This window comes from Lucilia sericata, unplaced genomic scaffold (assembly GCF_015586225.1).
Source record: "Lucilia sericata isolate MDLA Ls3-8-SP2 unplaced genomic scaffold, ASM1558622v1 Contig000638F_arrow, whole genome shotgun sequence".
NCBI classification, from domain to species: Eukaryota; Metazoa; Arthropoda; class Insecta; order Diptera; family Calliphoridae; genus Lucilia; species Lucilia sericata.
In genome coordinates this window covers 96,465-117,508 of record NW_023994644.1, presented here as the reverse complement: position 1 = coordinate 117,508, position 21,044 = coordinate 96,465, and the positions used below count along the sequence as shown (strand labels likewise).

General features: G+C 32.8%; 2 protein-coding genes across 2 annotated transcripts; both read right to left on the bottom strand.

Annotated features, from left to right (window-relative positions):
* Nucleotides 1-1,236: 1,236 nt before the first annotated feature.
* On the bottom strand, nt 1,237-2,321 carry LOC119606937 (sarcotoxin-2A-like). The gene is made up of 2 exons (XM_037960610.1): nt 1,976-2,321; nt 1,237-1,919 (listed from the first exon to the last, which is right to left on the bottom strand). Exons 1-2 carry the CDS (start codon nt 2,266-2,268, stop codon nt 1,322-1,324), a joined length of 891 nt encoding a protein of 296 aa, XP_037816538.1. The 5' UTR covers nt 2,269-2,321; the 3' UTR covers nt 1,237-1,321.
* Nucleotides 2,322-5,714: 3,393 nt separating this feature from the next.
* Nucleotides 5,715-6,897, bottom strand: LOC119606936 (sarcotoxin-2A-like). Its single transcript, XM_037960609.1, has 2 exons — nt 6,479-6,897; nt 5,715-6,415 (listed from the first exon to the last, which is right to left on the bottom strand). The coding sequence occupies exons 1-2, from the start codon at nt 6,796-6,798 to the stop codon at nt 5,818-5,820; spliced, it is 918 nt and encodes a 305-aa protein (XP_037816537.1). The 5' UTR covers nt 6,799-6,897; the 3' UTR covers nt 5,715-5,817.
* Between the last annotated feature and the right edge of the window lie 14,147 nt (nt 6,898-21,044).

Here is a 21,044-nt window from a genome sequence, read left to right as displayed (position 1 = left end):
TTCTGTTCTAGTTCTGTTCTAGTTCTGTTCTAGTTCTGTTCTAGTTTCTGTTCTAGTTCTGTTCTAGTCTGTTCTAGTTCTGTTCTAGTTCTGTTCTAGTTCTGTTCTAGTTCTGTTCTAGTTTCTGTTCTAGTTCTGTTCTAGTTCTGTTCTAGTTCTGTTCTAGTTCTGTTTCTAGTTCTGTTCTGTTCTGTTCAGTTCTGTTCTAGTTCTGTTCTAGTTCTGTTTCTAGTTCTGTTCTAGTTCTGTTCTAGTTCTGTTCTAGTTCTGTTCTAGTTCTGTTCTAGTCTGTTCTAGTTCTTGTTCTAGTTCTGTTCTAGTTCTGTTCTAGTTCTGGTTCTAGTTCTGTCTAGTTCTGTCTAGTTCTGTTCTAGTTCTTTTCTAAGTTCTGTTCTAGTTCTGTTCTAGTTTCTGTTCTAGTTCTGTTCTAGTTCTGTCCTAGGTCTGTTCTAGTTCTGTTCAGTTCCTGTTCTAGTTCTGTCTAGTTCTGTTCTAGTTCTGTTTCTAGTTACTGTTCTAGTACTGTTCTAGTTCTGTTCTAGGTTCTGTTCTAGTTCTGTTTCTAGTTCTGTTCTAGTTCTGTTCCTAGTTCTGTTCTAGTCTGGTCTAGTTCTGTTCTAGTTCTGTTGCTAGTTCTGTTCTAGTTCTGTTCTAGTTCTGTTTCTAGTTCTGTTCTAGTTCTGTTCTTGTTCTTCTAGTTCTGTTTTCTAGTTCTGGTTCTGTCTGTTCTAGTTTCTGTACTAGTTCTGTACTAGCTCTGGTCTATTTGTTCTAGTGCTATTCTAGTTCTGTTATAGTACAGTCCTACTTAGTTCAGTTCAATTTCTCAAACAAATCTTTATTCGGTTGTGAACTGAGCTAATGTCATGGTAACTCTACACATAATTCTATAATTAAGATGAAAAAACTATATTTAGCAAATTATTAAAATTGTTATCAGTTTAACATATTTTCTAAGGGGATGTACTTTCAAGACATCTATTTAATACAAGACAAACTGATAATTCCAGCTCATTGTTAAAGTGATTCATTGGGAAGCAGCAGTAGCAAAACAGAGATAATGGCAAGGGAACCCCCCAGTTTTTAAATATTTATAAAAGAATTAAACTTGACCTAAACACTTTGTATATATTACTCAGTATATTTAAATTTAAAAAAATGATTGAACTTTTGTGCAAAAAAATTATATTCAATATTTATTTTGCATAAAAAACACAAATTTTGATTAATGTTTTTTTTCTTAAATACTTATACCTTATTAAAAAGCAATTTATTAAATACTTAATAACTATATAATAAAATTTTAAACCTTAATCCCAAATCACCAGTCATTATATCTAAAACCCAACCCAAAACCATAATCATTTTGACCCCCATAGGGTCCATTAAACCATCTAGAGGCCCCAGCATTTGCATTCAATGTAGCACGACCATCCTGAGAGGTAAACAGATTTGTATAACCATTCACTTCAGCCTTCTTGCCTATACCCGAGTAGCGTGTTAGACCAGCATTTAAACCATGACCATCAGCATGTGTATAATCCAATAGACCACCAGTTTTACCAAAATTATAACCATTATTATAAGCAACATTCGTATCAAAGAAACTGGCATCTAAATTGTGTTTCCTGTTATGGAAGAGATTGGCTATGGCTGCTTTTGTTTCAGTTTCACTGATGCCTTTGTTATTTTCGCGACTGAAGGAAGCTCCATGGCCATTGGCATTACTCCATTTAAAAGTTACAAATTTAAGTTCGGGGCTAGAATTAAAATTAGGGCCTTTTATTTTGGTATTCATTTGTCCGACATGGGCCGAAATAGCATTTGAATTATCCAATTTTAGATTTGCTTGTGCCTGTTTAATAAATGAATCGCTAATGTCAGTTTGGGTTTTGGTAACCGAGGCACTAAGACCATTGCTGAAAAAAATATAAAAATTAATTCATTTTTTTTTTAATTTTTTCTTAAACCTTACCTTCCCCCTCCTATGGTAATCCCTCTTAAAGTATTTCCTCCTTCGGTATTTCCCTGAGCAAAAGCTTTACCAAAAGCTGTGCCATGTTCATTTCCTATAACTTTAGTAGCTGACACAGAAACATCATGACCACCATTAGGATTTTTCGCCACTGTATGTCCTGTAATGACTTCTCTTCTAACTCGTATAGGTTGTGCTGAATGCTGCATGGAAGGTGGATAGACTATTTGGGGATAAGCTGAAACCACAGCCATAAAAGCCAAGCAGGCTGCCAATATAAAAATACTTTTCATTTTTAAATAATTTAAATTTAATTATGTTTTCTATTTGAATAAGTTTTTGCTACTGCGTTCAGATCATGAAAATCTTGTAGCTTTTATATTGAATAAATTTGTTTTGTTATCAGTAACCTGGAAATACCCAAGCATCTTTTAATAGACTGGGATAAGGGGATTTTTCTTTTAAACATAATTTTTGCAAAGAACCAAAAATGTAAATACTTTTGGATTATTATTAAAGAGGAATCCCCCTTAAATGCATAAAAACACAAAGTTCAACTATTATTCCAATCTGTAATGTAAATTCTTTGGGATCATTCTTAAAGAGGAATCCCCCTTAAATGCAAAAAACACCGTGTCTGTTCCACATTAGATCTAGTAAATTTTCCAGTCCTATTTCAGCTCCATTTCTAGTACTAGTTCAGTTCTAGTTCAATTCTATTTCAGTTCTAGTTCAGTTCTAGTTCAGTTCTAGTTCAGTTCTAGTTCAGTTCTAGTTCAGTTCTAGTTCAGTTCTAGTTCAGTTCTAGTTCAGTTCTAGTTCAGTTCTAGTTCTAGTTCAGTTCTAGTTCAGTTCTAGTTCAGTTCTAGTTCAGTTCTAGTTCAGTTCTAGTTCAGTTCTAGTTCAGTTCTAGTTCAGTTTCTAGTTCAGTTCTAGTTCAGTTTCTAGTTCAGTTCTAGTTCAGTTCTAGTTCAGTTCTAGTTCAGTTTCTAGTTCAGTTCTAGTTCAGTTCTAGTTCAGTTCTAGTTCAGTTCTAGTTCAGTTCTAGTTCAGTTCTAGTTCAGTTCTAGTTCAGTTCTAGTTCAGTTCTAGTCTCAGTTCTAGTTCAGTTCTAGTTCAGTTCTAGTTCAGTTCTAGTTCAGTTCTAGTTCAGTTCTAGTTCAGTTCATTAGATCAGTTCTAGTTCAGTTCTAGTTCAGTTCTAGTTCAGTTCTAGTTCAGTTCTAGTTCAGTTCTAGTTCAGTTCTATTCAGTTCTAGTTCAGGTCTAGTACAGTTCTAGTTCAGTTCTAGTTCAGTTCTAGTTCAGTTCCGTTCTAGTTTAGTTCTAGTTCAGTTCAGTTCTAGTTTAGTTCTAGTTCAGTTTCAGTTCTAGTTCAGTTCTAGTTCAGTTCTAGTTCAGTTCTAGTTCAGTTCTAGTTCAGTTCTAGTTCAGTTCTAGTTCAGTTCTAGTTCAGTTCTAGTTCAGTTCTAGTTCAGTTCTAGTTCAGTTCTAGTTCAGTTCTAGTTCAGTTCTAGTTCAGTTCTAGTTCAGTTCTAGTTCAGTTCTAGTTCAGTTCTAGTTCAGTTCTAGTTCAGTTCTAGTTCAGTTCTAGTTCAGTTCTAGTTCAGTTCTAGTTCAGTTCTAGTTCAGTTCTAGTTCAGTTCTAGTTCAGTTCTAGTTCAGTTCTAGTTCAGTTCTAGTTCAGTTCTAGTTCAGTTCTAGTTCAGTTCTAGTTCAGTTCTAGTTCAGTTCTAGTTCAGTTCTAGTTCAGTTCTAGTTCAGTTCTAGTTCAGTTCTAGTTCAGTTCTAGTTCAGTTCTAGTTCAGTTCTAGGTCAGTTCTAGTTCAGTTCTAGTTCAGTTCTAGTTCAGTTCTAGTTCAGTTCTAGTTCAGTTCTAGTTCAGTTCTAGTTCAGTTCTAGTTCTGTTCTAGTTCAGTTCTAGTTCTGTTCTAGTTCTGTTCTAGTTCTGTTCTAGTTCTGTTCTAGTTCTGTTCTAGTTCTGTTCTAGTTCTGTTCTAGTTCTGTTCCAGTTCTGTTCTAGTTCTGTTCTAGTTCTGTTTTAGTTCTGTTCTAGTTCTGTTCTATTTCTGTTCTAGTTCTGTTCTAGTTCTGTTCTAGTTCTGTTCTAGTTCTGTTCTAGTTCTGTTCTAGTTCTGTTCTAGTTCTGTTCTAGTTCTGTTCTAGTTCTGTTCTAGTTCTGTTCTAGTTCTGTTCTAGTTCTGTTCTAGTTCTGTTCTAGTTCTGTTCTAGTTCTGTTCTAGTTCTGTTCTAGTTCTGTTCTAGTTCTGTTCTAGTTCTGTTCTAGTTCTGTTCTAGTTCTGTTCTAGTTCTGTTCTAGTTCTGTTCTAGTTCTGTTCTAGTTCTGTTCTAGTTCTGTTCTAGTTCTGTTCTAGTTCTGTTCTAGTTCTGTTCTAGTTCTGTTCTAGTTCTGTTCTAGTTCTGTTCTAGTTCTGTTCTAGTTCTGTTCTAGTTCTATTCTAGTTCTGTTCTAGTTCTGTTCTAGTTCTGTTCTAGTTCTGTTCCAGTTATGTTCTAGTTCTGTTCTAGTTCTGTTCTAGTTCTATTCTAGTTCTGTTCTAGTTCTGTTCTAGTTCTGTTCTAGTTCTGTTCTAGTTCTGTTCTAGTTCTGTTCTAGTTCTGTTCTAGTTCTGTTCTAGTTCTGTTCTAGTTCTGTTCTAGTTCTGTTCTATTTCTGTTCTAGTTCTGTTCTATTTCTGTTCTAGTTCTGTTCTAGTTCTGTTCTAGCTCTGTTCTAGTTCTGTTCTAGTTTTGTTCTAGTTATGTTCTAGTTCTGTTCTAGTTCTGTTCTAGTTCTATTCTAGTTCTGTTCTAGTTCTGTTCTAGTTCTGTTCTAGTTCTGTTCTAGTTCTGTTCTAGTTCTGTTCCCGTTCTGTTCTAGTTCTGTTCTAGTTCTGATCTACTTCTTTTCTAGTTCTTTCCTAGTTCTGTTCCAGTTCATTTCTAATTCAGTTATTTTGTAAGTTTTATTTTACTTCGAAATTTATTTTATAATTTTCAATATTTTATATCCGCCATTTTTCATTTAAACTCTAAATTAGTTTTGGTTTAAATTATTTTAAGCTTTCAACATTCCACACAAACGCACTTGGCAAATAAAATTATTTTCTTTAGATTTTTGTTATTATTTATATGTTTCGTAAACAAAACACGATTTCTATAAACTTTTTAAGGCCACAACTTGCTGGAATACAAAACTTGAACAAGTTTAAACTTGTCTTATCTTCCAACTACTTGTAACTTTGTATGTTTAGCTTAAGTGCTGCTACAGTATAGTTTGAGCTGTTGCAAGTTGTTCTAGCAATGCTGTTGTTTCCTTTAAGAGGAAAGATGAAAAACAAAAATGTTCTTACATGGAGTTCTATTAGTAATGCTGGATTTGCTTTAAGCAAATAAATCCGGGGTGTTGGGTGAAGAAGAAGAAGAGGAGTGGTATAACTGTTGGTATAAAAACTATCATATGGCGTGTTAAAACGCTCGTTACTAACACTTTTAAATTTTGCTAAAAGTATAGTTTTAATATATTTGTTTTTATTTGGTATACTTTTAGGAGTTATAACATGTTTTAAATATTTAAGCTTGAATAGGGAAACTTAGTTTTAGTAGTATTTGTAACAGGATCGTTAGGAATGTTGTAAATAATCAATATTTTAGTTAAAGTATTGTAAATGTGGAATGAAGTATATGAAAAGGTATTTTAGGAGTAATTAAAGCTTAATAAATATGGCATATGTTTAGGCAGTTAATGAAAAATATACGTTTTTTAATCAAATTTATTTTATTTATTAACTTTGAAACAAAAAAAATACTTTATTATCTCATCTTAAACAATGATGAAATATTTAACCTCTCCAACCATTATGAGTTAAACCCAAACCGAAACTATAATCCTTCTGACCACCAAATGGACCATTTAGCCATTTGGAGGCACCAGCATTAGCATTCAATGTTGTCAGACCATCATTTGAGGTAAACAAGTTGGAGTATCCACCCACCGAAGCCTGTTTGCCAATACCCGAGAAGCGTGTTAGACCAGCATTCAAACCATGACCATTAGCATGAGCGTAGTTGAGAAGTCCACCAGTTTTGTCAAATTTGAAACCATTATCCAAAGCAACATTGGATTTAAAGAAGGTACCATCTACTCTATGTTTATCATTTGAGAATAGATTAGCTGAAACGGACTTAGTTATGGTATCACTGACTCCCTTATTAATGTCGCGACTTATGCCGGCCGAAAGACCCAAATCATTTTTCCAAGTCAAACTGCCGCTGGTCTGTTGTGGTTTCATATCGAGTCCCTTAATACGGGTATCTATTTGTGATGCTTTGGCATTAATACTATTGAGACTATCCAATCTTAAGTTGGCCTCAGCTTGTTTTACGAAGGCATCTGCTATAGAGTTTTGAACTTTGGTAACAGAAACTCCAGCGTTAGGACTACAAATAGAAATATTTTATTAATTTTTGACCATTTGTTTCTAAATGTAAAAATATATTTACCTTGCTACACCAACGCTTACTCCTCTTACAGCATCACCGCCCTTAGTATTGCCCATAACAAAAGCTGAACCATAACCGGCAACATCTCCACTGCCTACTACTTTTGTAGCTTTAAGTCCTACATCCTGACCACCCTGAGGATTTGTAGAGATAGCTTGTTCAAATTTCGTATCACGTCTTACACGAATCATTTGTGGTCGTCTAGTAGGAGGTGGATAATAGGGCAACTTTTGCACATATACTCGTTGAGGATAAGCTTGTGCTACTGAGACCAGGGCCACTAAACCCAAACAGGATGCCAATAATAATATGCACTTCATCCTAACAGATTTTTAGTTACAATTAGTAAATTATATAATTAAAAATTTGATGTATTCTTTTTAACTTCGATGTTCTAACTGATGCTTAAGTATGAAGCAGTTGCAGCTTTTATATTCATTTAAAATGTTTCTTATCAGTAACGGGCTGCAGCACTAAATTGTGTATGAATGCCCCAATATTATTTATATTTTTGGGATAAGGGGATTTTTCTAGCCTTTAGTTATACAGATTGTATTATCTACAAGAATAATTTCTTTGATGAAAAGAGGAATCCCCTGTACAAAAGAGAATCAAATTGAAGGGTTATAAAGAAATTAATATGTATCAATTAAGAATAAAATATATGACAACATAACTAAATATAGTATCTAGAGTGTGTAATATAGTAAGGACTGTAGTCAATTGCCTGAACTAAAACTGAACTAGAACTGAACCAGAACTGAACAAGAACTGAACAAGAACTTAACTAGAACTGAACTAGAACTGAACTAGAACAGAACTAGAACATAACTAGAACAGAACTAGAACAGACTAGAACAGAACTAGAACAGAACTAGAACAGAACTAGAACAGAACTAGAACAGAACTAGAACAGAACTAGAACTAGAACAGAACTAGAACAGAACTCGAACAGAACTAGAACAAGACATAGAACAGAACTAGAACAGAACTAGAACAGAACTAGAACAGAACTAGAACAGAACTAGAACAGGAACTGAAAGAACTGAACAGAACTAGAACAGAACCTAGAAACAGAACTAGAACAGAACTAGAACAGAACTAGAACAGAACTAGAACAGAACTAGAACCGAACTAGAACAGAACTAGAACAGAACTTAGAACTGAACTGTAGAACTAGAACTTAGAACTCCCCGAAAGCTAGCACTGAACTTAGAACTGAACTAGAACTGAACTAGAACTGAACTAGAACTGAACTAGAACTGAAATAGAACTGAACTAGAACAGAACTAACTAGAACTAGAACAGGAAACTAGAAACCCAGGAACTCGAACAGAACTAGAACAGAACTAGAACAGAACTAGAACAGAACTAGAACAGAACTAGAACAGAACTAGAACAGAACTAGAACCAGAACTAGACAACTAGAAACTAGAACAGAACTAGAACAGAACTAGAACAGAACTAGAACAGAACTAGAACTAGAACAGAACTAGAACAGAACTAGAACAGAACTAGAACAGAACTAGAAGAACAGAAACTAGAACCAGAAACTAGAACAGACCTAGAACAGAACTCGAACAGAACTAGACCAGAACTAGAACAGAACTAGAACAAGAACTAGAAAGAACTAGAACAGAACTAGAACAGAACTAGAAACAGAACTAGAACAGAACTAGAAACAGAACTAGAACAGAACTAAGAACAGAACTAGAACAGAACTAGAACAGAACTAGAACAGAACTAGAACAGAACTAGACAGAACTAGAACAGAACTAGAACAGAACTTAGAACAGAACTGAACAGAAACTAGAACAGAACTAGAACAGAACTAGAACAGAACTAGAACAGAACTAGAACAGAACTCGAACAGAACTAGAACAGAACTAGAACAGAACTAGAAACAGAACTAGAACAGAACTAGAACAGAACTAGAACAGACTAGAACAGAACTAGAACAGAACTAGAACAGAACTAGAACAGAACTAGAACAGAACTAGAACAGAACTAGACAGAACTAGAACAGAACTAGAACAGAACTAGAACAAACTAGAACAGAACTAGAACAGAACTAGAACAGAACTAGAACAGAACTAGAACAGAACTAGACAAACTAACAAAACTAGAACAGAACTAGAACAGAACTAGAACAGAACTAGAACAGAACTAGAACGAACTAGAACAGAACTAGAACAGAACTAGAACAGAACTAGAACAGAACTAGAACAGAACTAGAACAGAACTAGAACAGAACTAGAACAGAACTAGAACAGAACTAGAACAGAACTAGAACAGAAACTAGATAGAACTAGAACTGAACTAGAACTGAACTAGAACTGAACTAGAACAGAACTAGAACAGAACTAGAACTAGAACAAACTAGAACAGAACTAGAACAGAACTAGAACAGAACTAGAACAGAACTAGAACAGAACTAAAAGAACATAACAACAGAACTAGAACTGAACTAGAACAGAACTAGAACAGAACTAGAACAGAACTAGAACAGAACTAGAACAGAACTAGAACAGAACTAGAATAGAACTAGAACTGAACTAGAACTGAACTAGAACTGAACTAGAACAGAACTAGAACAGAACTAGAACTAGAACAGAACTAGAACAGAACTAGAACAGAACTAGAACAGAACTAGAACAGAACTAGAACAGAACTAGAACAGAACTAGAACAGAAACTAGAACAGAACTAGAACAGAACTAGAACAAAACTGGAACAAAACTAGAACAAAACTAGAACAGAAACTAGAACAGAACTAGAACAGAACTAGAACAGAACTAGAACAGAACTAGAACAGAACTAGAACAGAACTAGAACAGAACTAGAACAGAACTAGAACAGAACTAGAACAGAACTAGAACAGAACTAGAACAGAACTAGAACAGAACTAGAACAGAACTAGACAGAACTAGAACAGAACTAGAACAGAACTTGAACTAGAACTGAACTAGAACATGAACTAGAACAGAACTAGAACAGAACTAGAACAGACTAGAACAGAACTGGAACAAAACTAGAACAGAACTAGAACAGACTAGAAAGAACTAGAACAGAACTAGAACAGAACTAGAACAGAACTAGAACAGAACTAGAATAGAACTAGAATAGAAACTAGAACTGAACTAGAACTGAACTAGAACTGAACTAGAACAGAACTAGAACTAGAACAGAACTAGAAAGAACTAGAACAGAACTAGAACAGAACTAGAACAGAACTAGACAGAACTAGAACAGAACCTAAAACAGAACTAAAACAGAACTAGAAACTGAACTAGAACAGAACTAGAACAGAACTAGAACAGAACTAGAACAGAACTAGAACAGAACTAGAACAGAACTAGAACAGAACTAGAACAGAACTAGAACAGAACTAGAAACTAGAACTAGAACTGAACTAGAACAGAACTAGAACAGAACTAGAACAGAACTAGAACAGAACTAGAACAGAACTAGAACAGAACTAGAACAGAACTAGAACAGAACTAGAACAGAACTAGAACAGAACTAGAACAGAACTAGAACAGAACTAGAACAGAACTAGAACAGAACTAGAACTGAACTAGAACTGAATTTGAACTGAACTAGAACTGAATTAGAACTGAACTAGAACTAAACTAGAACTGAACTAGAACTGAACTAGAACTGAACTAGAACTGAACTAGAACTGAACTAGAACTGAACTAGAACTGAACTAGAACTGAACTAGAACCGAACTAGAACTGAACTAGAACTGAACTAGAAAACAAAACTTGAATTGGACTAGAACTGAATTAGATCTAATCTAGATCTGTTCTAGAACTGCCTCTTTTTGTTAGTAATTAATTGAATTTATAGAAATCTAAACAGAAATCTTATAACATTTTATTTATAAATTCATAAAATATCGTTATATTTACGCTTGGAATTTCAATTTCAAATATTAAAATCTGTACATTGAAATACATTTTGTTTATTGTGTCATTTGTAAGATACTTATGCTATTGTTGAAAGCTTTTATTTAAATTTAGACTACATACATTTTAATATACCAAAAACCCCCTCTAATATCTAAAGCCTGCTAAATGTTGGACACAATTGCTGTTGCAATACAATGTCCTTCAGAGTAAAGAAAAAACAATCAGTTTTCAATTGATATATACATATACATACATAGATGGAAATGTGTGTAAATATACAAACAGTTTTGTACATAAAAATACAAATCTAAGTACATACACATACATACATAGATACTTCTCGGTACTGTATATGAAAATTGACATATAAATGTATAAAAATACATATTTGCATGTTCTAAACAACAATAAACGCAAAATAAACAAACTTATATAAACATACACATATACACACATACATACATACTTATGTACATATGAATGTATCTGAAATGCTTGTATCGTTGTACCTCAGAAATATCAATATTTTCTGTATTTCTAGGAATGTTTATTGACTTTAGATTGTTGATTTATTTTGCAAAAAAAAAGCACACAACTCTCATTCAAAGTTTTTTATACAAAATGTTTCTATAATGAAAAATATTGCAATTTAATATTCGATTTTTTTTATTAAAACATTAAGTTCAGTTTAATACTAATATTTCTTTATGTATTTGCATATTTTTAAAAATATTTTTTATTTTTTTCTTTACAGACCATTGATTATATTCGTCGAACAAAAAACAATAATAAATATTAATATGTGTCCTTGCACTCAATTTCCTTCGGTAAGTAAAATATTTTATTTTATATTTTTCTAACGATATTTATTATTTGTTATTGGAGTATGTTAGAATTCGAAATAAATGTCTAGTTTATAAAGAAATGGTACTATTATAGAGAATTCTAAATATGCAAAAAAAAAAATGGAAAAATATGGAAAGTTAATTCAAATATTTCTCTGTTAAAAATCCTTAAGGAAGGATACACATATAATATCTATTTTTTTCTTAAAAAGCAATAGTCATTTTCAACGAACATGTTTATAAGAAGAATTTTTCTATAATTTTGACTTGACATAGACTATAGACTAGACTATAGACTAGACTATAGACTAGACTATAGACTAGACTATAGAATAGACTATAGACTAGACTATAGACTAGACTATAGACTAGACTATAGACTAGACTATAGACTAGACTATAGACTAGACTATAGACTAGACTATAGACTAGACTATAGACTAGACTATAGACTAGACTATAGACTAGACTATAGACTAGACTATAGACTAGACTATAGACTAGACTATAGACTAGACTATAGACTAGACTATAGACTAGACTATAGACTAGACTATAGACTAGACTATAGACTAGACTATAGACTAGACTATAGACTAGACTATAGACTAGACTATAGACTAGACTATAGACTAGACTATAGACTAGACTATAGACTAGACTATAGACTAGACTAGACTATTGACTAGACTGTAGACTAGACTATAGACTAGACTATAGACTAGACTATAGACTAGACTATAGACTAGACTATAGACTTGACTACAGACTAGACTATAGACTAGACTATAGACTAGACTATAGACTAGACTATAGATAGACTATAGACTAGACTATAGACTAGACTATAGACTAGACTATAGACTAGACTATAGACTAGACTATAGACTAGACTATAGACTAGACATAGACTAGACTATAGACTAGACTATAGACTAGACTATAGACTAGATTATAGACTAGACTATAGACTAGATTATAGACTAGACTATAGACTAGACTATAGACTAGACTATAGACTAGACTATAGACTAGACTATAGACTAGACTATAGACTAGACTATAGACTAGACTATAGACTAGACTCTAGACTAGACTATAGACTAGGCTCTAGACTAGACTCTAGACTAGACTCTAGACTAGACTATAGACTATAGACTTTAATAGACTAGACTATAATAGACTAGACTCTAGACTAGACTGTAATAGACTAGACTATAGACTAGACTATAGACTAGACTATAGACTAACTATAGAACTAGACTATAGACTAGACTATAGACTAGACTATAGACTAGACTATAGACTAGACTATAGGACTAGACTATAGACTAGACTATAGACTAGAACTATAGACTAGACTATAGACAGACTATAGACTAGACTATAGACTAGACTATAGACTAGACTATATAGGCTAGACTAAACTAGATATAGACTAGACTATAGACTAGACTATAGACTAGACTATAGACTAGACTATAGACTAGACTATAGACTAGACATAGACTAGACTATAGACTAGACTATAGACTAACTATAGACTAGACTATAGACTAGACTATAGACTAACTAATAGACTAGACTATAGACTAGACTATAGACTAGACTATAGACTAGACTATAGACTAGACTATAGACTAGACTATAGACTAGACTATAGACTAGACTATAGACTAGACTATAGACTAGACTATAGACTAGACCTATAGACTAGACTATAGACTAGACTATAGACTAGACTATAGACTAGACTATAGACTAGACTATAGACTAGACTATAGACTAGACTATAGACTAGACTATAGACTAGACTATAGACTAGACTATAGACTAGACTATAGACTAGACTATAGACTAGACTATAGACTAGACTATAGACTAGACATAGACTAGACTATATACTAGACTATAGACTAGACTATAGACTAGACTATAGACTAGACTATAGACTAGACTATAGACTAGACTATAGACTAGACTATAGACTAGACTATAGACTAGACTAACTAGACTAGACTATAGACTAGACTAGACTATATACTAGACTTAGACTAGACTATAGACTAGACTATAGACTATAGACTACTATAGACTAGACTATAGACTAGACTATAACTAGACTCGTTCTGTTCTAGTTCTGTTCTAGTTGTGTTCTAGTTCTGTTCTAATTCTGTTCTAGTTCTGTTCTAGTTCTGTTCTAGTTCTGTTCTAGTTCTGTTCTAGTTCTGTTCTAGTTCTGTTCTAGTTCTGTTCTAGTTCTGTTCTAGTTCTGTTCTAGTTCTGTTCTAGTTCTGTCTAATTCTGTTCTAGTTCTATTCTAATTCTGTTCTGGTTCTGTTCTAGTTTGTTCTAGTTCTAGTCTAGTCTTGTCTTCTAGTTCTGTCTAGTTCTGTTCTAGTTCTGTTCTAGTTCTGTTCTAGTTCTGTTCTAGTTCTGTTCTAGTTCTGTTCTAGTTTGTTCTAGTTCTGTTCTAGGTCTGTTCTAGTTCTGTTCTAGTTCTGTTCTAGTTCTGTTCTAGTTCTGTTCTAGTTCTGTTCTAGTTCTGTTCTAGTTCTGTTCTAGTTCTGTTCTAGTTCTGTTCTAGTTCTGTTCTAGTTCTGTTCTAGTTCCTGTTCTAGTTCTGTTCTAGTTCTGTTCTAGTTCTGTTCTAGTTCTGTTCTAGTTCTGTTCTAGTTCTGTTCTAGGTCTGTTCTATTTCTGTTCTAGTTCTGTTCTAGTTCTGTTCTAGTTCTGTTCTAGTTCTGTTCTAGTTCTGTTCTAGTTCTGTTCTAGTTCGGTTCTAGTTCGGTTCTAGTTCGGTTCTAGTTCTGTTCTAGTTCGGTTCTAGCTATGTTCTAGTTCTGTTCTAACAGACAGTCCTGAATGAGTTTATATACATCCTTCTATATATTCCTTAATTAGAAGTTGAGTTATTAGACACTTTCTCACTTACCTATAGTTATTGTCTATAAATTGTAGCATACCTTTAGGCTTCACAAGAACAATATTAATGTTCTAACCTTTTGTTGTGTGTTAGGACCATAAAAAATACTCATAAATGTTAGTTATTTTCAAAATTTATTTTTAATGCAGCTAATAAATTTTCCAACAAAATGTTCAATTTTATTAAGCTGTTTTTCGCACAACAACAATAAAATAACAATTTTTAAACATAAAATAACATAATTCGGGTTCAGTAACTTTATGTGTAAGAATTTTTATATTGTAGTTGAAAAATGTATACTCCACTTTGGTTCATATAAAGGGAAATAACGTATATTTTTGAAAGAACTTTAGCACATATGAGTGTTTATTATGAATTATACCTTTTTAGCGGGATTTATGTTTGGCGTCTTTTTAAATAGCCCAAAAAACCAACAACACTTGCATGCTAAAAGAACTGCTTTTAGGGTTTTTTGGCATTCTTGAACTCTTAAATTGTACAAACTGTCCAATGCAGTGTGTGCTCTTTAGGAAAAATATCACTCAAAGAATGATGTTGGTAAAATAAATCGAACTGAGCTAGAACTCAAGATGGACTTACGTCTTACTCATTCTTCGAGTGTATTCGAATAATATGATGATGATGATGGGGGTAACAAGGACATATTTTTGTGAAGCATATAATTTATGTTTTATGATTTTGTCTTTTTTGTGCCAAAATACAACAATATAAATTTGTATGTGTTTTATTTACAAGGTATTTTTATGGCATATTTCTCATATTAAATTTATAAAATTTTCTTTTGTTTGGCACTAAGTTTGAATTTCATAAAAGATTTCATTCAATTAATATGAATACACTTTGCTTTTGTTATATGTTGAGCATCAAAAAGTATGCTAGACATTTTATTGTTTTTGATGGCAAGATAAAGACTTCGTTTTTAAATCAAACGCTTAAGGAATTTGTTTAATATTTAAGCATAAAATTATTGTTCTAATAAGAAAAAAAAATAGATTTTGTGGACTATTTTTAGGCTAAGAGTTGACAAAATATGAGCATACTTTAAGGGTATTAGAGAAATATTTTCTTACTAGTTGCAGAGCTTAGTCTTGCTTGTCCTTTGCAGTTTCTTTTTTTTATCAAATAAATATTAATTCGATTTTATATAAATTTTCTTTTTATATCTCTACTATTGCACTTTATTTGCCAATAAAAATCTATCCATAAACCATTGACTGAGAGAGGATTAAGTATAAATTATTCCAAAGTATATTTGCAAAAGTCATAAGTCATAAAGACAGAATACGAAAATATCATAAAAATGAAGAGTCAATAGGAATTTCAAACAAAACAAAAACAGAAAAATAAATTCTTAATCAGTTCTAGTTAGTATTAGTTCAGTTTTAGTTCAGTTCTAGTTTAGTTTAGTTTGTTTCAGTTTAGTTCAGTTCTAGTTCATACTACTTCAGTTCTAGTTCAGTTCTAGTTCAGTTCTAGTTCAGTTCTAGTTCAGTTCTAGTTCAGTTCTAGTTCAGTTTCTAGTTCAGTTCTAGTTCAGTTCTAGTTTCAGTTCTAGTTCAGTTCTAGTTCAGTTCTAGTTCAGTTCTAGTTCAGTTCTAGTTCAGTTCTAGTTCAGTTCTAGTTCAGTTCTAGTTCAGTTCTAGTCATCTTCAGTTCTAGTTCGTCTAGTTTCAGTTCTAGTTCGTTCTAGTTCAGTTCTAGTTCAGTTTCTAGTTCAGTTCTAGTTCAGTTCTAGTCAGTTCTAGTTCAGTTCTAGTTCAGTTTATGTTCAGTCTAGTTCAGTTCTAGTTCCGTCTAGTTTCTAGTTATCAGTTCTAGTTCTAGTTTCAGTTCAGTTCTAGTTCAGTTCTAGTTCAGTTCTAGTTCAGTTCTAGTTCAGTTCTAGTTCAGTTCTAGTTCAGTTCTAGTTCAGTTCTAGTTCAGTTCTAGTTCAGTTCAGTTCTAGTTCAGTTCTAGTTCAGTTCTAGTTCAGTTCTAGTTCAGTTCTAGTTCAGTTCTAGTTCAGTTCTAGTTCAGTTCTAGTTCAGTTCTAGTTCAGTTCTAGTTCAGTTCTAGTTCAGTTCTAGTTCAGTTCTAGTTCAGTTCTAGTTCAGTTCTAGTTCAGTTCTAGTTCAGTTCTAGTTCAGTTCTAGTTCAGTTCTAGTTCAGTTCTAGTTCAGTTCTAGTTCAGTTCTAGTTCAGTTCTAGTTCAGTTCTAGTTCAGTTCTAGTTCAGTTCTAGTTCAGTTCTAGTTCAGTTCTAGTTCAGTTCTAGTTCATTCTAGTTCAGTTCTAGTTCAGTTCTAGTTCAGTTCTAGTTCAGTTCTAGTTCAGTTCTAGTTCAGTTCTAGTTCAGTTCTAGTTCAGTTCTAGTTCAGTTCTAGTTCAGTTCTAGTTCAGTTCTAGTTCAGTTCTAGTTCAGTTCTAGTTCAGTTCTAGTTCAGTTCTAGTTCAGTTCTAGTTCAGTTCTAGTTCAGTTCTAGTTCAGTTCTAGTTCAGTTCTAGTTCAGTTCTAGTTCAGTTCTAGTTCAGTTCTAGTTCAGTTCTAGTTCAGTTGTAGTTCAGTTCTAGTTCAGTTCTAGTTCAGTTCTAGTTCAGTTCTAGTTCAGTTCTAGTTCAGTTCTATTTCAGTTCTAGTTCAGTTCTAGTTCAGTTCTAGTTCAGTTCTAGTTCAGTTCTAGTTCTGTTCTAGTTCAGTTGTTCAGTCTAGTTCAGTTCTAGTGCAGTTCTAGTTCAAGTTCATCTCTAGGTTAGTTTCCAGTTCAGTTTTAGATCATTTCTGATTTCCTTTATTTCCTATTGGGACTGTTTTTCTGTCGTGGTATGTGACTTTATTGCTACTTTAGAGATTTATATTTTTTTATTTGTATTATCGCTGTATGTCAGTCTGTCACAGTCTATTAGTTTTATTATCTGAAACACTAAACCTAAAGTTGCTAGTAACCAATAACAACAAGAAAGTCTCTGTTTCGTTGTAACAATAACACAACTACAACAAATATATATTAGTCATACTTCAGCATCAATATAACAACACTTTTTAGTAAGTAATTTTAAGAACATAAATATTTTATAAGAAATAAATATCAAAAAAATATCGCAAATAAGGATCAATAAAATAGCTATGAATTTATGAAATATTTATGCAACCTAAAAGTAGACTATACTTTTGAAAAGCAGAATAGAAGCTCAATAAAGTAGTCTAGAGATTTTAAAAACATTTGTTTATCTTTATTAGTTTATTTAAACCTTAGAAATAGACTTCATTATTAATATCTATTTTGTAGCCTAAAATTATGCTTTACATTTTATTACAATTGACAAAGGATAACATGACCTGCTGTGTTTTTAAGCAATAAAGTCATAATATTTTTACTGTTAATAAACCATTATTATGATTGTATTTCTAATGTCAATATTGATCAGTTTATAGCTTGTGTTTATTTAGTAGCTAAACATTGTTTGATAGTTTTAGCCAAAAGAATACAGACATCTGAACACAGCAGAGTCACATACAACAACCACTTATGGAATACTTATACACTTGCTTTCGAACAAAACTTGAGACATTAAGTGACATGAAAAGCTTTAACTTGTTCCAATACTTGAGGTTGTTGCCTGAATGAATGAAAAAAAACTACTTAAAGCTGCAGGAGTCAGTCATTTATGAGGATAAAAAGAGATAAAAATGAGGAAAATAAACATAATAGAACACACATAAAAGGATATTTTCACACATACATGTACTCACTTAAGTATGTGTGCAAGTCCTCCATAATCAAGTGTACTTACTCTAGTTGCAAGCATCGTTATTACTAGAACTCCTCTTCTAGGATGTATTAAACCCTTCGGAATAAAAGACATGTTAGTTTTACATTTTGTTTAAAGTTTTTAGTTCTGTTCTAGTTCTGTTCTAGTTCTGTTCTAGTTCTGTTCTAGTTCTGTTCTAGTTCTGTTCTAGTTCTGTTCTAGTTCTGTTCTAGTTCTGTTCTAGTTCTGTTCTAGTTCTGTTCTAGTTCTGTTCTAGTTCTGTTCTAGTTCTGTTCTAGTTCTGTTCTAGTTCTGTTCTAGTTCTGTTCTAGTTCTGTAGTTCTGTTCTAGTTCTGTTCTAGTTCTGTTCTAGTTCTGTTCTAGTTCTGTTCTAGTTCTGTTCTAGTTCTGTTCTAGTTCTGTTCTAGTTCTGTTCTAGTTCTGTTCTAGTTCTGTTCTAGTTCTGTTCTAGTTCTGTTCTAGTTCTGTTCTAGTTCTGTTCTAGTTCTGTTCTAGTTCTGTTCTAGTTCTGTTCTAGTTCTGTTCTAGTTCTGTTCTAGTTCTGTTCTAGTTCTGTTCTAGTTCTGTTCTAGTTCTGTTCTAGTTCTGTTCTAGTTCTGTTCTAGTTCTGTTCTAGTTCTGTTCTAGTTCTGTTCTAGTTCTGTTCTAGTTCTGTTCTAGTTCTGTTCTAGTTCTGTTCTAGTTCTGTTCTAGTTCTGTTCTAGTTCTGTCTGTTCTAGTTCTGTTCTAGTTCTGTTATAGTTCTGTTCTAGTTCTGTTCTAGTTCTGTTCTAGTTCTGTTCTAGTTCTGTTCTAGTTCTGTTCTAGTTCTGTTCTAGTTCTGTTCTAGTTCGGTTCTAGTTCTGTTCTAGTTCTGTTCTAGTTCTGTTCTAGTTCTGTTCTAGTTCTGTTCTAGTTCTGTTCTAGTTCTGTTCTAGTTCTGTTCTAGTTCTGTTCTAGTTCTGTTCTAGTTCTGTTCTAGTTCTGTTCTAGTTCTGTTCTAGTTCTGTTCTAGTTATGTTCTAGTTATGTTCTAGTTCTGTTCTAGTTCTGTTCTAGTTCTGTTCTAGTTCTGTTCTAGTTCTGTTCTAGTTCTGTTCTAGTTCTGTTCTAGTTCTGTTCTAGTTCTGTGTTCTAGTTCTGTTCTAGTTCTGTTCTAGTTCTGTTCTAGTTCTGTTCTAGTTCTGTTCTAGTTCTGTTCTAGTTCTGTTCTAGTTCTGTTCTAGTTCTGTTCTAGTTCTGTTCTAGTTCTGTTCTAGTTCTGTTCTAGTTCTGTTCTAGTTCTGTTCTAGTTCTGTTCTAGTTCTGTTCTAGTTCTGTTCTTGTTCTGTTCTAGTTCTGTTCTAGTTCTGTTCTAGTTCTGTTCTAGTTCTGTTCTATTTCTGTTCTAGTTCTGTTCTAGTTCTGTTCTAGTTCTGTTCTAGTTCTGTTCTAGTTCTGTTCTAGTTCGGTTTTAGTTCTGTTTTGGTTCTGTTCTAGTTCTGTTCTAGTTCTGTTCTAGTTCTGTTCCAGTTCTGTTCTAGTTCTGTTCTAGTTCTGTTCTAGTTCGGTTCTAGTTCTGTTCTAGTTCTGTTCTAGTTCTTTTCTAGTTCTGTTCTAGTTCTGTTCTGTTCTGTACTAATTTCATTCCTAGTTCAGTTCTCTGAAAATATTTTGTTACTTATAGAACAAAGTTTGTCCCTGGACGACCATAAATCTGTTGGGCATGTGTTCCATGCTGTGTAGTTCTGTTCTAGTTCTGTTCTAGTTCTGTTCTAGTTCTGTTCTAGTTCTGTTCTAGTTCTAGTTCTGTTCTGTTCTAGTTCTGTTCTAGTTCTGTTCTAGTTCTGTTCTAGTTCTGTTCTAGTTCTGTTCTAGTTCTGTTCTAGTTCTGTTCTAGTTCTGTTCTAGTTCGGTTCTAGTTCTGTTCTAGTTCTGTTCTAGTTCTGTTCTAGTTCTGTTCTAGTTCTGTTCTAGTTCTGTTCTAATTCTGTTCTAGTTCTATTCTAGTTCTGTTCTAGTTCTGTACTAATTTCATTCCTAGTTCAGTTCTCTGAAAATATTTTGTTACTTATAGAACAAAGTTTGTCCCTGGACGACCATAAATCTGTTGGGCATGTGTTCCATGCTGTGCGTTTGTATACATTACTGACACACTTATCTCTCTCTGTATTAATATTGTTTATTTAATAATATTGTTGCTGTTCTCAAGTGCAGCCAACTGAAAAGGTTTTTTTCCTGCATCAACTCAAACATACTCCTCCTACACGATGTCAAAGGGAAAAGGCAAATAATGCTGATAATAATTAGATGTTACTAATTTCCATTCAACAGACTATATAGTAAAAGTTTAGGAAAATAAATTATATACGAAAGCTGTTTCAAAAGTAATCATCTGATGATGTAAGAGTTAATCTAGACCCTAGAGGTAGTGGGTACGATTTAATAACTGAGTTGACTGGGCTCTATTTAGGTTGAAATATAATTTTCTCTGTTTTGTGCAAAAATCTTTATATGTTGTTTTATTAATTTCATTTTATTTATCTAAATAATTTCACTTTCAGTTTTCTTTGAAGGCCACCTTGTATTGTAGTATATTTTATGTCTAGTTTACAACTTTGTACAACTATAAGCGCCATTAAATGATTGTCAGTCAAAGTAATTGAAATGGTAAGAACAGACATTGACATAAATAGTACTTGCATATAGAGACAGTGGGCTAAAAGTGAAAAAAATATATTTATAGAAAATATATGAAAAAGTCTTAATTTATAAGGAATTTGGGAATAACTTACGATTTATAAAAAAATATGATAAAAACGTTCAGTTCTATCTTCAGTTCACTTCAAATTCTAGTTATGTCAAATAATTTTCCAGTTAACTCTAGTTATGTTCTAGTTAGGCCTCTAGTTCAGTTTAAATTCTCTAATTCACTTGTTTACTATATCACATACTGTAACAATTTTCATATGAGTACACATATTTGCAATTATTTATACAAGTTATTTGTATGTTTATGTACTTTAAATATATTTACAAACTTTTTTCTCTATTTACATGACTTTATTGTTGTCATATTGTTGCATATTGGTGTAAGTACACAAATACATTGTACTTTTATATAATTTTTATGTAGGACATCAATCCATCAAAT

Bases quoted from the DNA above. Each gene is read 5' to 3' on its own strand.
- LOC119606937 (XM_037960610.1), bottom strand. From the start codon at position 2,268: ATGAAAAGTATTTTTATATTGGCAGCCTGCTTGGCTTTTATGGCTGTG. The intron at 1,920-1,975 runs GTAAGGTTTAAG...TATTTTTTTCAG, and splicing joins ATTACCATAGGAGGGGGAAG to CAATGGTCTTAGTGCCTCGG.
- LOC119606936 (XM_037960609.1), bottom strand. From the start codon at position 6,798: ATGAAGTGCATATTATTATTGGCATCCTGTTTGGGTTTAGTGGCCCTG. The intron at 6,416-6,478 runs GTAAATATATTT...TTCTATTTGTAG, and splicing joins GTAAGCGTTGGTGTAGCAAG to TCCTAACGCTGGAGTTTCTG.